The sequence below is a fragment of the Rhipicephalus microplus genome, chromosome X (genome assembly GCF_043290135.1).
Source record: "Rhipicephalus microplus isolate Deutch F79 chromosome X, USDA_Rmic, whole genome shotgun sequence".
Taxonomy (NCBI): Eukaryota; Metazoa; Arthropoda; class Arachnida; order Ixodida; family Ixodidae; genus Rhipicephalus; species Rhipicephalus microplus.
In genome coordinates this window covers 448,322,563-448,335,609 of record NC_134710.1, presented here as the reverse complement: position 1 = coordinate 448,335,609, position 13,047 = coordinate 448,322,563, and the positions used below count along the sequence as shown (strand labels likewise).

The 13,047-nt window shown below is 50.7% G+C and overlaps 2 protein-coding genes and 1 non-coding gene across 6 annotated transcripts in view; 2 read left to right on the top strand and 1 right to left on the bottom strand.

Moving 5' to 3' along the window:
• The window catches only part of park (E3 ubiquitin-protein ligase parkin), a 134,701-nt gene that overhangs the window by 37,182 nt on the left and 84,472 nt on the right, over positions 1 to 13,047 (top strand). For all 4 annotated transcript variants that reach the window (XM_037413141.2, XM_037413140.2, XM_075880594.1 and 1 more), the window contains exon 5: positions 10,551 to 10,681. In XM_037413141.2, coding sequence (XP_037269038.1) covers positions 10,551 to 10,681 — 131 coding nt within the window. The remainder of the gene's footprint in view (positions 1 to 10,550; positions 10,682 to 13,047) is intronic.
• On the bottom strand, positions 2,722 to 8,844 carry LOC142776625 (uncharacterized). Its single transcript, XM_075880595.1, has 2 exons — positions 7,050 to 8,844; positions 2,722 to 6,723 (listed from the first exon to the last, which is right to left on the bottom strand). The coding sequence occupies exon 2, from the start codon at positions 4,842 to 4,844 to the stop codon at positions 4,104 to 4,106; it is 741 nt and encodes a 246-aa protein (XP_075736710.1). The 5' UTR covers positions 4,845 to 6,723; positions 7,050 to 8,844; the 3' UTR covers positions 2,722 to 4,103.
• On the top strand, positions 4,948 to 5,020 carry TRNAK-CUU (transfer RNA lysine (anticodon CUU)). Its single transcript has one exon. It is a non-coding gene; the product is annotated as a tRNA-Lys (tRNA).

The window sequence follows — 13,047 nt, the reverse complement described above, 5'->3', positions numbered from 1 at the left end:
GCTTTTTCTTGGAGGAATGAACCATCGAGGAGGACATCATGAATGCTGGGGTGTCGGTGAAAGCCGAAACGCAACTGAAGGTGCGGCCCCGGGGGCATGACAGGCTGGCCCAATAAAGAGAGCCTACTTTGTCGGATTGAAGGTTGCGTGAGCCAATAGGGCGCACGCTTCCCTTCTCTCGCCGACTATGTGGAAGATACTCAGTGAGAGAGTGAGTCACCGGAGAAAGGGCTTTTCTCTCTTGAGCAGCCGGGAGCGCTGGGAACCGGGTGGATATTCCGCGCGCAGCACGTGTGATGGTGTTACCAGGGAGAAAGCTCGCCAGGTAGACATTACTGTTGCTGCTGGATGGGCAATCGCACAGCAGCTATAATCTCTGCTCCCTTACATTGAGGGGATGACGTCCCGCTACATGCCGGGGGCGAAAATCAGCCTAGGTGCGTTTTCGCAGGTTGTAAAGGTGGCGTGGTTTGCAACCAGCCTTATCCCTGTTTCCCTGCGGTTTGGTGATTGCCTCCCCCTCCCCGAAGTCGTTGCTGCGGGCAACATGTTAACTGGACCGCCGACTGGTCTCCCTTGGGAGTCAGCCAGCTTGTATACTAGGGGCGGCACTTTGGTGTACACTCGGTATGGGCCCAACCACTTGGCCGAAAGGGAGACCGAGATGCCTTTGGCGGTGTCACTCAAGACGTGATTGTGCCTGAGGACGAGATCACTGACATCGTAACGGACATCCCGATGTGACCGGTCGTATTGAGCCTTCTGACCAGCTTGTGCTTTTGCCAGGTTGGAACGCGCCAGGTCGAGCGCCGCGACCATCCGTGAGCGCAGTTCCGCCGCGTAGCCAGACGGGCTGACCTTCGCGGCGCTTGCCCCGCCTCCGCCCCGTAAGACGTGGTCCATGGGGTAGGCAGCTCCTTCCCAAAGTTGAGGAAAGCGGGCGTGTACCCTGTCGAGCGATTGACCGTAGACCGTAAGGAGAAGCCGATGCTCGTTAAGACAAGCATCCCAATCCCTGTGTTGCTGCGCAAAGGCTGTCAGCAAGCGCTTGAGGTTCCGGTTGATCCGCTCGGTCGGGTTGGCCTGTGGGTGATACGTGGTTGTTTTATGGGGCTTAATGCCAAAGGCAGCACACGCATCCACAAACACCTTGGCCGTGAAATAGGACGCATTGTCCATGATCAACTCCGCCGGAAAGACAAAGCGGGTAAAGACCTCGGTCAACTTGTCCCAGATTACGCGTGCCGTTAACTTCTGATGGGGAAACAGTTCGACCCACTTCGTGAAGTGATCTATGACAGCCAGGAGAAAAACATGGCCGCTCCGGCTTTTTAGGAAAGGTCCCATAATGTCGCAGGCCGCGACCTGCCAAGGTTGTTGACTGTCGATAGGCTGCATGAGCCCGGGAGGCTTGCCCCCGCGAGGCTTCACGCATTGGCACACGCGGCATGAGCGGCCGTAGTGAAGGGCGTCGCGCTTCATGCCAGGCCAGGTAGCGCAGCGGCACAACTTTTGAAAAGTCTTAAGGCCACTCGCCTGTCTCGCCAACCGCGAGTCGTGGAAATAACCTAAGGTGGCTCTCCTTAGACTGAGGGGTATCACCACCTTGAAAGACTCCTGGGGACCTTCTTCAGATGGGACGCAGGTACGAGTCCAACGTGCCCGCAGCAATACCAGCCTGCGTACGGCACTCGGCGCCGACAGCAATACCAGCTGTCTGTTCGCACCCGGCGGCTTGACCGCCACGCTCCGCTTGGGAGCTCAGCTCTTTGAGCTCGTCAACGATGTGTTGACAAAACGGATCATCCTGCTGTGCCTTGAGCAGCTCCTCTCTGCTAAAGACGATACCGGTGGACGCGACAGGGTCTACCAAGTATGCGTCCTCACCCGAGGCTGTAGACTCGAAAGTCACTTCGGCATCGGGGTTCGCGCTTTTCAAAGGACTCTTTGGAGCCAGAGGGCCCGGGATCTACTTGATGCGATTGCTCTCGGGAGTGGCGGACACAAGTGTCGGACGCCGAAACGGGGCACGCGACAAAGCGTCAGCCACTACGTTCGAACTCTCTTTCCGGTAGCGCACAACGAAGTTGTACCACTGCAAGGTCAACACCCAGCGCGCGAGGCGGCCCGAGGGCTCGCGCAAGTGCTTAAGCCAGGTGAGTGCCATGTGGTCCATTTCTACCACGAATGGCACGCCGTCGACGTAGCAGTTGAACTTCCGGAGAGCAAAAACTATAGCGAGACATTTCCTTTCTGTGACGCTATAGTTATGCTCGGTGGCATTAAGTGACCGGCTCGCAAAGGCGACTGGCCGGAGGACGCCGTCGTGCTCCTGAAGGAGTACCGCGCCGAGACCCAGGTCGCTCGCGTCTGCTTGAACAACGAACTCTCTGTTCAGGTCGGGCAGCTTTTGACTCGGCTGTGGCTACTAGAGCTTCGGAAAGCGCCTTGAAGGCTCGCTCTTGTTATGGCCCTCAGCTCCATCGTGCCGACTTTTTCAAGAGTGCAGTCAAGGGCTCTTGGAGGGCCGCACAGTTCGGGATGAGCTGTCGATAGTAGTTCACCATGCCCAAAAAGCGCCTCAGGCCCTGAATGTTTGCCGGCGTCTGGTACCCCACAATGGCACGTACCTTCTCCTCGCACGGCAGAACACGACCGCTCTGAATGGTAAAGCCTAATAGTGAGATGCGAGTCTCAGCTATTTGAGCTTTCTTCGGGTTCAAAGTCAACCTGGCGGCACGCAACCTCCCGAGGACATCCTCCAAGTGGTGAAGGTGTTCCTCGAACCTTCGAGAGAAGATGACGATGTCGTCGAGGTACGCCATGGCGTGTTGCCATTAGCGTCCCCTAGAACGCGGTTTATCAATCTCTGGAACGTAGCTGCAGCTCCAGAACAGCCAAACGGCATGCGGGTAAACTCGTACAAATCTCTCTGAGAGGTGAACGCTGTTTTCTCGGCGTCAGCCGGCTCCATCTGAACCTGTAGGTAACCGCGGCTAGCATCCAAGGTGCTGAAGTAGCAAGCACCGCCTAGAGCAGCCACGATCGAGTCAACGTTAGGCATAGGATAAGCATCCTTCCTCGTGACCTCGTTCAGCCGGCGGTAGTCCACACAGAGCTGATGAGAGCCGTCTCTTTTGGGGACCATTACCACCGGAGAACCCCAAGAACTGTTTGAGCGTTGGACAACTCCGGTCTCAATCAAGTCATCCAGTGCCTGGTCAATTGCTTTCCTCTTAGCCGCACTAACGGGATGAGGATTGCATTTTCACGGTTGTGCATCGCCTGTGTCAGTCCGGTGCCTCACCAGAGAGGTGCAACCCGGGCGTTCTGTGAACGTGTCGCTGAAGCATGTGAACAGCGACGACAGGCGTGCTTTCTCGTGTTTCGACAAGCTGTCCTGCCTAGGTGGCAGCGAGCCATTCGAGTTGCTGCTTAGCGGGGGGGTCACCGGCATAGCCGAGACCTTGTTCACCGCGACGAAAGCTGTACGCACGGACCGTTTTCCGCCGCGCCGGCCAAAGGACCAGTCTTGGCGTCGGAGGGGGAGACGCGGGCTGCGGGGGAAACGCTTGGTCTCCTGTCCTCCTTCCTCCTCGTGGCGTCCGGCGACTTACTGGCAGCCGAGACCACGGGAGGTGCAGCGAAAGGCCGTAGGGCGCCGGAAGGGCCGTCCCTGTAGCCTCCGCTTGCGACGTCAATCATGATACCTGTGCGCGCGAGAAAGTCGCGACCGAGAATCATAGGCACGGAAAGACCAGGGAGATGCACAAAGCGCTGTCGGCGTGCGCGATTCTCCCAACGCACAACCAACCGCGCAGCGCCGCACGAGGTGGCGGTACCGCTGGCGAGGTGGAAGGCAGTGTCGCAGGCTCGAATGCGGACAGAGCGGTCGTGCAAATGAGCTCTAACCTCTTCGCCGAACAGCGAGATAGAAGCCCCGCTATCCACCAACGCCGCAAGCTCTCGACCAGCGATCATAAGGGCGATGAACGGCGTTGGCGTGGCTGGAATGTCATGTCCAGCGCGACACGCCATCGGTGCCAGAGGTTGTGTTACACTCCTGTGCTCTCTTACTGCTGCCGCCGCCAGCAAGGGGGAGCTCACCGACGGCTCACCCCGTTTCCTGACGGGCGAGCAGGCCCTTGTGTCGGTTGGGGTGCGTTGCACTCTCGCGCGTTGTGACCACGCTCATGGCAACGAAAGCAGACCACGCCTTTTCCTCCAACAGGGGGAGATTTTGGCGATCCTTTAGTGCTACGAGGTGTCCGTTCGCTAGCCGTAGTGGGGGCTCCGCGATCGGATATCCCTTCGTGCACTGGAGCACGGGGTTTTCGTTCTTGTTCACGCTGCCGGGCAACGGTGGCCGCCCGGGCATACGAGTATGGATCCAGAGCGCGGTCCGACACATCGAGCGCGTCTCGGTCTCTCGCAGCAGGGGCCGCCTCATGGTTCGGGGAATCCCATTTTGACGAGTCACGACCAGCCCACGCAAAACGAGGCTCGAGAGACGCGGACGGCGGTGGCGACGAGCGATAGGCTCGCACCGCCAGAATGTCGCCCTGAATACGCTTCGCATCGGATGCCAGCTCGTTTAGGTCACGATAACGGGCGCTCCGAAGGTAAGTGGTGAAGGTTGGATGAGCCTGGCGTATGGCTCGCTCCACCTTCTCGGCGTCTGATGCCGTAGGATCGGCAAGGAGGTAGAGCTCCTGCAAAGCTCGAACATACTCGAGAAGAGATTCGTCGGGATGCTGTGTGCGAAGCTCTAACTCGCGACGCAAGCGGCACTCGTATTCAGGAGGAAGGAATTCGCTACGAAAGAGCGCCCTAAACTCCTCCATCGAGCGAGCTTTGTGGCCGATAAGCCGGTACTACCTCGCCGCTTGGGCTGTCAGCGACACGGGCAAAACAGAGCCTAGCATAATGCTGTCGCTCACCAGCGTAGCCCGGCTAGCTCAGTTGGTAGAGCATGAGACTCTTAATCTCAGGGTCATGGGTTCGGGCCCCTTGTTGGGCGCCAGTTATGTGGAGATAGGTTTGCACAAGGCTTACCTATTATGCGCAACCGTGTAGGGATGCGACGTCCTCCACTGCCGCTGCGTGCGAAGACGTTGCGGCCGGGTTCGTCGTTTTCTCCGGCACGGCGCAGAAACCACGCACGAGGCAGGCTAACAACAACGGGTTTAATAACCCAAGATGCAGCACAGTGCGACACTCACGGGCTTGGAGGCCGTATAGAGAACTCCGCAAGACCGAGCAAGTACGCTTGCCTAGGGCGCTACGACTCCCGCACAAGGGCGGAAGTCGTACACGCGAACGAGAAGCCGCCTGCTGAGCAGCGCGTCAACCTCTCGTGGAGGCTTGAGAGCATCTGCCGCGACGAGCGAATCGTCAGGCGCAACACAGCTCGTAGGAGAGGAGGATATCACGCGCGCCCAATGGGAAATGGCGCTGCGTTGTGACATAGGCCCGCGCAGCGCACCAGCGCAGCGTGCCCGGACATGCCTGCGCGGGAAGAAGCCGAGGGTTGACTGGCCCAGACCAAGAGGCACCCTGGCAGCCATCTTGACGGATGCCGGCTCTTATGCGCGCCCGGGCTGCGCTGGTGGCGCGCGCGTGGCAGCTAGGGAATGTGGCGCCAGGTAGGAGGGCGCTCTCGATTCCCACACACCATATAATTGCTATCACAATAAAAAGGGGCGAGACGTGTTTTGGCGTTCCTGTCAAAAGATATTAGTAGGGAGCAAAGCTGTACTCCCGCTTTTGCGGCAGCCAGCTGTGCCGTCCCGTCCGTTCACGTGTATCCCAGGAAGACACACATGAGTTGCTTTGACTGAAATACATTATGATAGTTGTGTGGTTCTTTTGAGACTCTCACCTTAGTGAAAAATATCCTCGTGTGTTCGGTCACTCCTAGCTACTATAAGACCGCAACGCTGATGTTGGCGCTTGCGATTGAGACCCCCCTCCGCCCCCCTTTTTTTTCTTGCGATGTTTTTTTTGTTTGTTTGTATATCCTTTTTTTTGTGTGCCGCGTGCACCCCCCCTCGTTGTGAAGGAAATCTCCCGGATTCAGAATCCTTGAGTTGGCAGGTATGCAGACAATGCACTGTCACTGCAGGTACTTTTTCAATATCGGTGTCATAATTGTCGCAGCCAAGGAAAAGGTAGTCGAGCCCAAGTCGTACTGATTTCTCTTATTACAAAGAGCAGAGGTGTTCTGTGGGGGAGAAAGAGCACTCAATAGTAACAAAACTGAATACAACAAGTTCATTACAAGTAATCATTGTATTAATCGGCATTCAGTATTCCACTCCAGCTCATATTGCTCGCAACAGTACATCTTTACACTATTGGCACACGATAACACACATGCCACTTAACTGCTACATCTGATATACATCAGCTCGGTAATACCTAAACTGATTGCTTTTCCCTCTAATATTTAGTGCATAGAAACACGTGCAGGTGCGTTCAGATGCACATAGTATTTACTATTTAAGAATAGGGAACTAGCAGCCGTGCATCCTTCTCGTTTTGTGCTTCCACAGCGCCACAAACAGCGGGCAACCGAACATCCAACTCACACAAAGGACACATTTGTTCCATAGCATTTCATGTGCCTGTGGGGCGGGGCATCCTGGGATTGCTTATAAAAGGTCTATTGCATTTTTACCATAGGAGGCTTAAAACTGGTGCACATTAGTGATCGCTGTTCAACTGCAAAGATAAGAATATAAAGCACTTGTAATTCATTTGATTTCTTCTGAGTATTCATCAATTTGGCTGCAGCCAAATTTAGATAATATATGTGAATATATTTCAAAGAAAATATCCTATCCATATTCAATTTTTCAAATATTACTCCTAATTACTTCTTAACTCTTTTATTGCCGTGGCTACTTAAATCGATCAGTGGTATCGTTTTTCGCATGCTCATTTTGTTTCTCGGCCACCTATAACTTCCTAGTTGTTAGTCCAGCGACTGAATGTTCAGAATCAGTTTGAATTTGCTCGTTTTGGAAATGTAGTGATTTGTGACAGACCTTTTCGTGGACCACTGTGCGTGTGTTAGTAAAATGCGCTTGGTTGATCCACTTGAAGAAAATGCGTGCACCTCAGCAACATCAAAGTTCTGTAATCGAAAGAACCCTTTTGAGTCAAATATTAAATTATGGTGTCAACTTCACAATCTGACAGTGTTTAGCAGTAATAATTGCCTGAAATTCATGTCAGCTATAGAGTAGAGCCGTTGTTTCGAATTGGAAAAGATTTATTCTACAAACAATGATTTCTGAAGGTCCCCCACATATATAACATGTGGAGGTGGCTTTTCCAACCAGTTTCCAAACAGTTTTAGTTTTGCTTGTATTGTTATATGAGACGCAGGGCTGCATCCAGTGTCGCTAGTCGCTCCTATGGTGCTATCATCATGTGCGCATGAGTGGGCATCTGTGCCGAGAAATTGTGTACCACTCCAAACTGTCTTGTCTTGTCCAAACCGTACCTGAATTGAGGGACGACGAGCTTTGAGTCCGAACATGACAGCACTTTAGCTTCAAGCTCAGATGGTGACAATGCTTTGTGTCAGCCTGGGACCTCCGCAGTCATTCAGGGGTTGGTTTCGTTTATGGACTCAGGTGGGCTTCTCTGCCCCACGTGCATAGTTGCTAATCTTTGTGCGCAACCTTACAATTGCTCTGAGTATGTCTGAGTTCCACACATTGCTCCGGCGTGATGCGCTGGTGCCGGCTGCAGAGTTCCTCTTTACGACAAGGCCACTGCAGCGTATCTTGGCCCCATAGGAAGCCAAAGCAACACATAGTGGCGCTGCAACTCTTGACTGGCAGCTTCAGCTTTGGTATAAATGTAGAAACCGAGGATGTATATTGTGCGTTTTCTCTTCCCGCCAATGCACTGCCGCTCTCTTACGTGCTCGTGCAGAAAGTGCACACTGCGTTTAGTCACCTCATAATGTACCGCCTGCAGTGCGGCTTCATGAAGATCTCTGAGCTGGACAAGACTTCCGAGAAGCGAATCTAACAAAAGGAGTGAAGCTCTTTAGTCAAGTGTATGATATCGAGCAGACAACGGAAGACGAGGACGCTCGAGTTACTGCAAAATGCATTTCTCTGGTCCTCTGTGATAATACCGTGTAGGACGTATGCCTCGAGGCAAGTTTCACTCTGCCGACATGAGGCCGCATGCTCTATCGATGTGCTGTGTTGAAGTTTATGGAAACCATATAATTGTTGTTTTGATGTGGTATCTAGCATTAGCAGCCGTGTACTGTCATGTGCAAACGTTTGCTGTGTGCTAAAAAAACTAAAGTTATACAGTCATGGCATTGAAAAATGTCCGAGAAGTTTTAGTCATGTCCTCTGTGCCGTGAGAGCATGACCCGCTGAGATTTCCGCAAAGCAGCAAGTTGAAGTTTAACCACAGCGAGTCAAGTTGAAGTGCTCGTCTTGTTTTTTTTTTTTTTTCTCAGCTCTCGTGTCATGCTTGCTCTATCGCTCACGAACGCGGCTGTGTTCGTCGGCTGTAATTTGCTGGGAAACTGATACAGCTTTACACGTGGAGAGCATTCCTTGGTGTTGTCTGCATTGTAGTAGCAGCCCATAACACATCACTACTTCGGACCTTGCCGACGCTTCCATGGGGCCGCTTCTTCCATCGCGGAAAGGCAACTTTGCACAGCGAGCGTCTCGTTTTAGCGTGCCAAGCTAACGGCACGAGGCCTAAGTTTCCGACTGCGACTGCAGAACATGTTACGGGCGTGTTGCATGTGCTCCCGTTTCGGCGAAACACACTGACTCTCCTGCGACCTCGCTCGCGCCTCTCCTCAAGTTTTCCGGAGCTTGCCGCCAGGGTCAGGCACGGCGTTGTTCTTGCTCTGCAAACTTGAGCTTTGGTTTCATATACTATGAGCCAGTGCGAGACGTTAATTTGTGCACAATTTTATTCTTTTTTCTTTTTTACAATATTATCTGAAAAAATATATATCGAAATGCTTGAATGCATATTTTGGAACACCAAACTATGTGGAAACTAGTGGCGCCTGGAAACAGGTCACGGCAGACAAACTGGCGAAGTTCGTTGGACGTCTGATTTATGAAGTTTGTTGGACGTCTGATATTGTAAAAATTCATCTGTTTTGGAACACCAGCAGGCTTTTGTTTAAAAAATAAGTTATCTGAAAAGTGCATGACCGCACCTTTGTCTTGGGAAAAAAAACCAGGAAATGCTTCACTGCATGGCATGAGCAATGAAGCAGTACTTTTGTTCAGGTTACTTTTGTCTACGTTCATTAGAAGATTGTGTAAAATATTTACTATTTTCGTACTATTCCTGGGTCATTTATATTCAAAATGTATAGTTTGAATTTTTTGTTTTGGATTTTTAGGCTTATATAGTGTTTTTTTGTTGCTCTTTTTATCAGCTGGTAACCAAAAATTGTACATTTTTAAAGACAATTTCATTATACATAATTTGTTATACTGGGATAAGTGCTGGAGTACTTTCCAAACTGGCAGAACCCTTCTTCCCGAGACACATTAAAGATAGCCGTTTTCTCGCTGTAACAAAACAGTTGACATACAATAGAGATCATGAAGACTAATTACAGCTTAAAGATAGTCCACATGTGCCTCACTCACCACATGGTTCACACTCACTCAGTGCACGCATGTTCCTGACAGTGTCTTAAGAACCTGCAGGCAGAACAAGGAAGTGGCATGGCATGTAGGAAGTATTATAGTGCGACAAAAAAGCTTGTCATATTTCTCTATTTTAAATTCAAAATCCATATGCTTTCTAACGAATTCATATAGTGCATGCAGACTTCGATAAAATGTACTGATTGTGGGATTGTTTGAATGGCGGGGAAAGAAATACAATTCTTTAAATTGGGAGGAAAAATTGGGGGGAAGTTCTTTAAATAAAAACGTGGGTAAAGAAAGCTTTGTTATATTCGACGTTTTGTTCTAAACCTAAGGGCAATAATATTTATACAATGTAGCCAATATCTTTGACTTTTTGTTTTTTTTTTGCTTTGGCACGACCACTTTCACCCTTGTTTAGTTTATATCACATACTCTCTTTCAGGATGCTGTTGATGATTGCCACTGTTGTAATTGCAGAAAAGACAAAATTTGCAGTAGACCTCCAAGCATATTATTACGAGATTAAAACAGAAATTTGCTGCCTTTGTAGATGTTATGTGGCCAAGTGTTACCATCTTGTCATTGTGTTTTGTCATTGTATTCTCTTGTCAACTCTTGTCATTGTATTCTCCGTGTGTTGTGCATATTCCCCTCTCCTTTTGCTGCTGATTAGAGGCAGTACGAGTCTTTGAGCTCTCATACTATCATAAACTATTTAAAACACTTTGCTTTCAATGCGTTGTATTTTCAGTCAGATAGGGCTGTTCAGGTGAAATTGATGGACAGGTGAAATTTTTTTGTGGGCTGGTCAGGTCCGTTCTTGAGCCATTGCTTGAGTGGGAGTACTGTGTTGCACATGGTTTGAGCCGAATGTCTGTGCAGCCGGATTGTGCTGGTGTTCAAGTGTGCACACGTCATCTGCCTGGACTGCTTTCGTGCATATTCCCGAAGCCGACTTGATGAGCGTGGCTTTGTCCAGCATCCAACTTTAGGCTGGACACTTCCCTGTCCTGGTGAGCTCCGTGATCATAAGTAACTGTGTATGTTGTGTTCTAATGAAGCCACTTTTTTATAGGTGTGTCACGATGGGTCACGATTCTGAGTTATATGTGTAGTTATCTCAGTGTCTCAATGCCTTCAAGTGAATAGCTATACTCAAAGCCATAGTCGCAGACTATGGGGAGGTGTGCCACTCTTCCCCCCATGCCATTTACTTATTTACTGATTATTAAGACCCTCATGGCCAAAGCCAGTAAAAAGGAGATGGATTAGAAAGTAAAATAGACAAAAACATCCGCCGCTGCCGTTGCAGTTAGCAGTTAGTGCGGTGGTAAGGTGACACCACCGTTTGACTCGCTTAGTGACTAGCGAAGAGAGAGGCAGTGGCAAATGCATTCGCTTGCATAGTCACCACCTATAATAAGGAGGAAACAATAAGTCAGCTCAGGCTACCGAACTTGTAAACTGAGCTGCTGCTTGGCACGTAAACTTAAAACTGACAGCGTGGGCGGTAGCTCTCACCTTTGAATTTGTCACCTGTCACCTTGTCTGTGCTGCTGTAATAGCTTACAGTCAGCAGCTACTCCAGTTAATGCACTGCATGGCACTTGTAGAGTACCTACATTTTTAAGTACATACAGCTCACTGTACTAGTGTAAATGTATGCACACAGAACTGCTACTTTCTTGGCTCGGTGCTGGCACAGTGCACCCCTAAGCACTTTTAGACGTTGACCTATGAGCCAGTTCCTCCTGCTTACACTGCGGCAGTGGTGTGTGTGGACGCAGACCTCATGTTTTTTTTTTACCGATCTACTAAGGCCCCGAGTAGACTATTCTAGGAGCAGTCATGAGTAGTGAACAGATGCCATTTAAAAAAAATTAGAAATATGTGGTCATGGTAAAAACATAACATGAAGTTACATGTGTGTATTTAAATAATGCAACTGGGGCCATTACACAGCATCATTAGTCGTCTGATACAGTAGTGTAGCGGTTATTCTGCTTGGCTGCTGACCCGAAGGTCACGTGTTCGATCGCGGCCACGGCGGTCTCATCTCAGTGAAGGTGAAATGGTAGATGCTCTTATACTGTGCAATGTCAGTGCACATTACTGAACACCAGATGCTCGAAATTTCTGGAGCCCTATACTTTGGCATCTCTCATAATTGTATCCTGGTTTGGCAAGGTTAAACTCAGGATATTAAGGGGAGATGCGGGTCGAAAAACGAGAATTTTCTAAAAAATTATAGATTTTTTGTTTTCACCTGTTTTGTTAAGATTAGTACCTCTACTATTCTGAAAAAAAAAAAAAATCTATGTCGAGAATCAACTGGAAATGCTTTAAAATTGCGTCTGAAGAGCACAAGGTGGCTGTCAAAAGGCCGAAAGTGTGTCATCTTCGAGCACCTTGCTGCTGATAATGCGCCGCTGCTCGCCATTGTCGACCACATGAGGCGAAGAACCGAGCCTCACTCTTCAAATAGCGACGGTTTCCCGCGCTGCTGCAACGCAAGAAATAATAAAGAGAACGCGCTTTTGCCGCCTTTTTCGAGCGCCGCGACTGGCTTTTAAATCACGTGGTACGGATCGGCAGCCGCCATTGGCCGCTGCGCGCCTGTGTGTGCTGTGAAGCCTACTTGCAGGATCCGTGTCTCGTCGAGCAGCACAGCTGAACAACGCTTTTCTCGAGTGCTTATTCGTTATGGATGAAGAAAGCCGTAGGAAGCGCGGTCACCGGCCTGTGAAGTTTCACGCGGCGCACAAATTTCGAGGACGCTGGCGCAAATCAAAGCCGAACACTCAAACCACGAAAAGATCGTCTGCTGCCGCTAAACGTAGTAGCAATGACGCCGATGCGCCCGACGAGTTTGCCGCAGCATTCGAATATGTGAGTGCCTCCCAGAAAAAGATCGGACTCTTCGAAGACGAAGAAAAATCACAGGACGACGAGTCTTCGTTGATTGCTGATGTGACAGCACTGAACATGCTTGTTGTGCGCGGTGCAATGTGTCCGACGTGTCGCCATTTGGGATTACGTGTCCGGGAATCGGCCGACAAGCGGAAAGGACTTGCGGCGTTCGACGAACTCCACTGCCCGAACAGTGAGTGCCCCGAGACTATTCTTTCGGAGACATATACTTCGCGGCGAGTAGCTTCAGGCGGGGAGGCCAGCGTGAGCGTGGCGGGTGACGGACTGACCGCGAGGAGAACATACGACAGCGGGAGCTCGCGCGATAGCTACGCTGTCAAGGTGAAAGCTGTTGTGGCGGCGCGCTCTGTAGGCATGGGCTACGAGCAGCTAGTCCGATTTTAATGGCAGTGGCCACTGCAAGGAGGATTTTTCTTTCTTGTGTACAAATTTCGTCGCATTCAATGAC

Coding starts and splice junctions, on each gene's coding strand:
- LOC142776625 (XM_075880595.1), bottom strand. CDS start 4,844: ATGGAGGAGTTTAGGGCGCTCTTTCGTAGCGAATTCCTTCCTCCTGAA.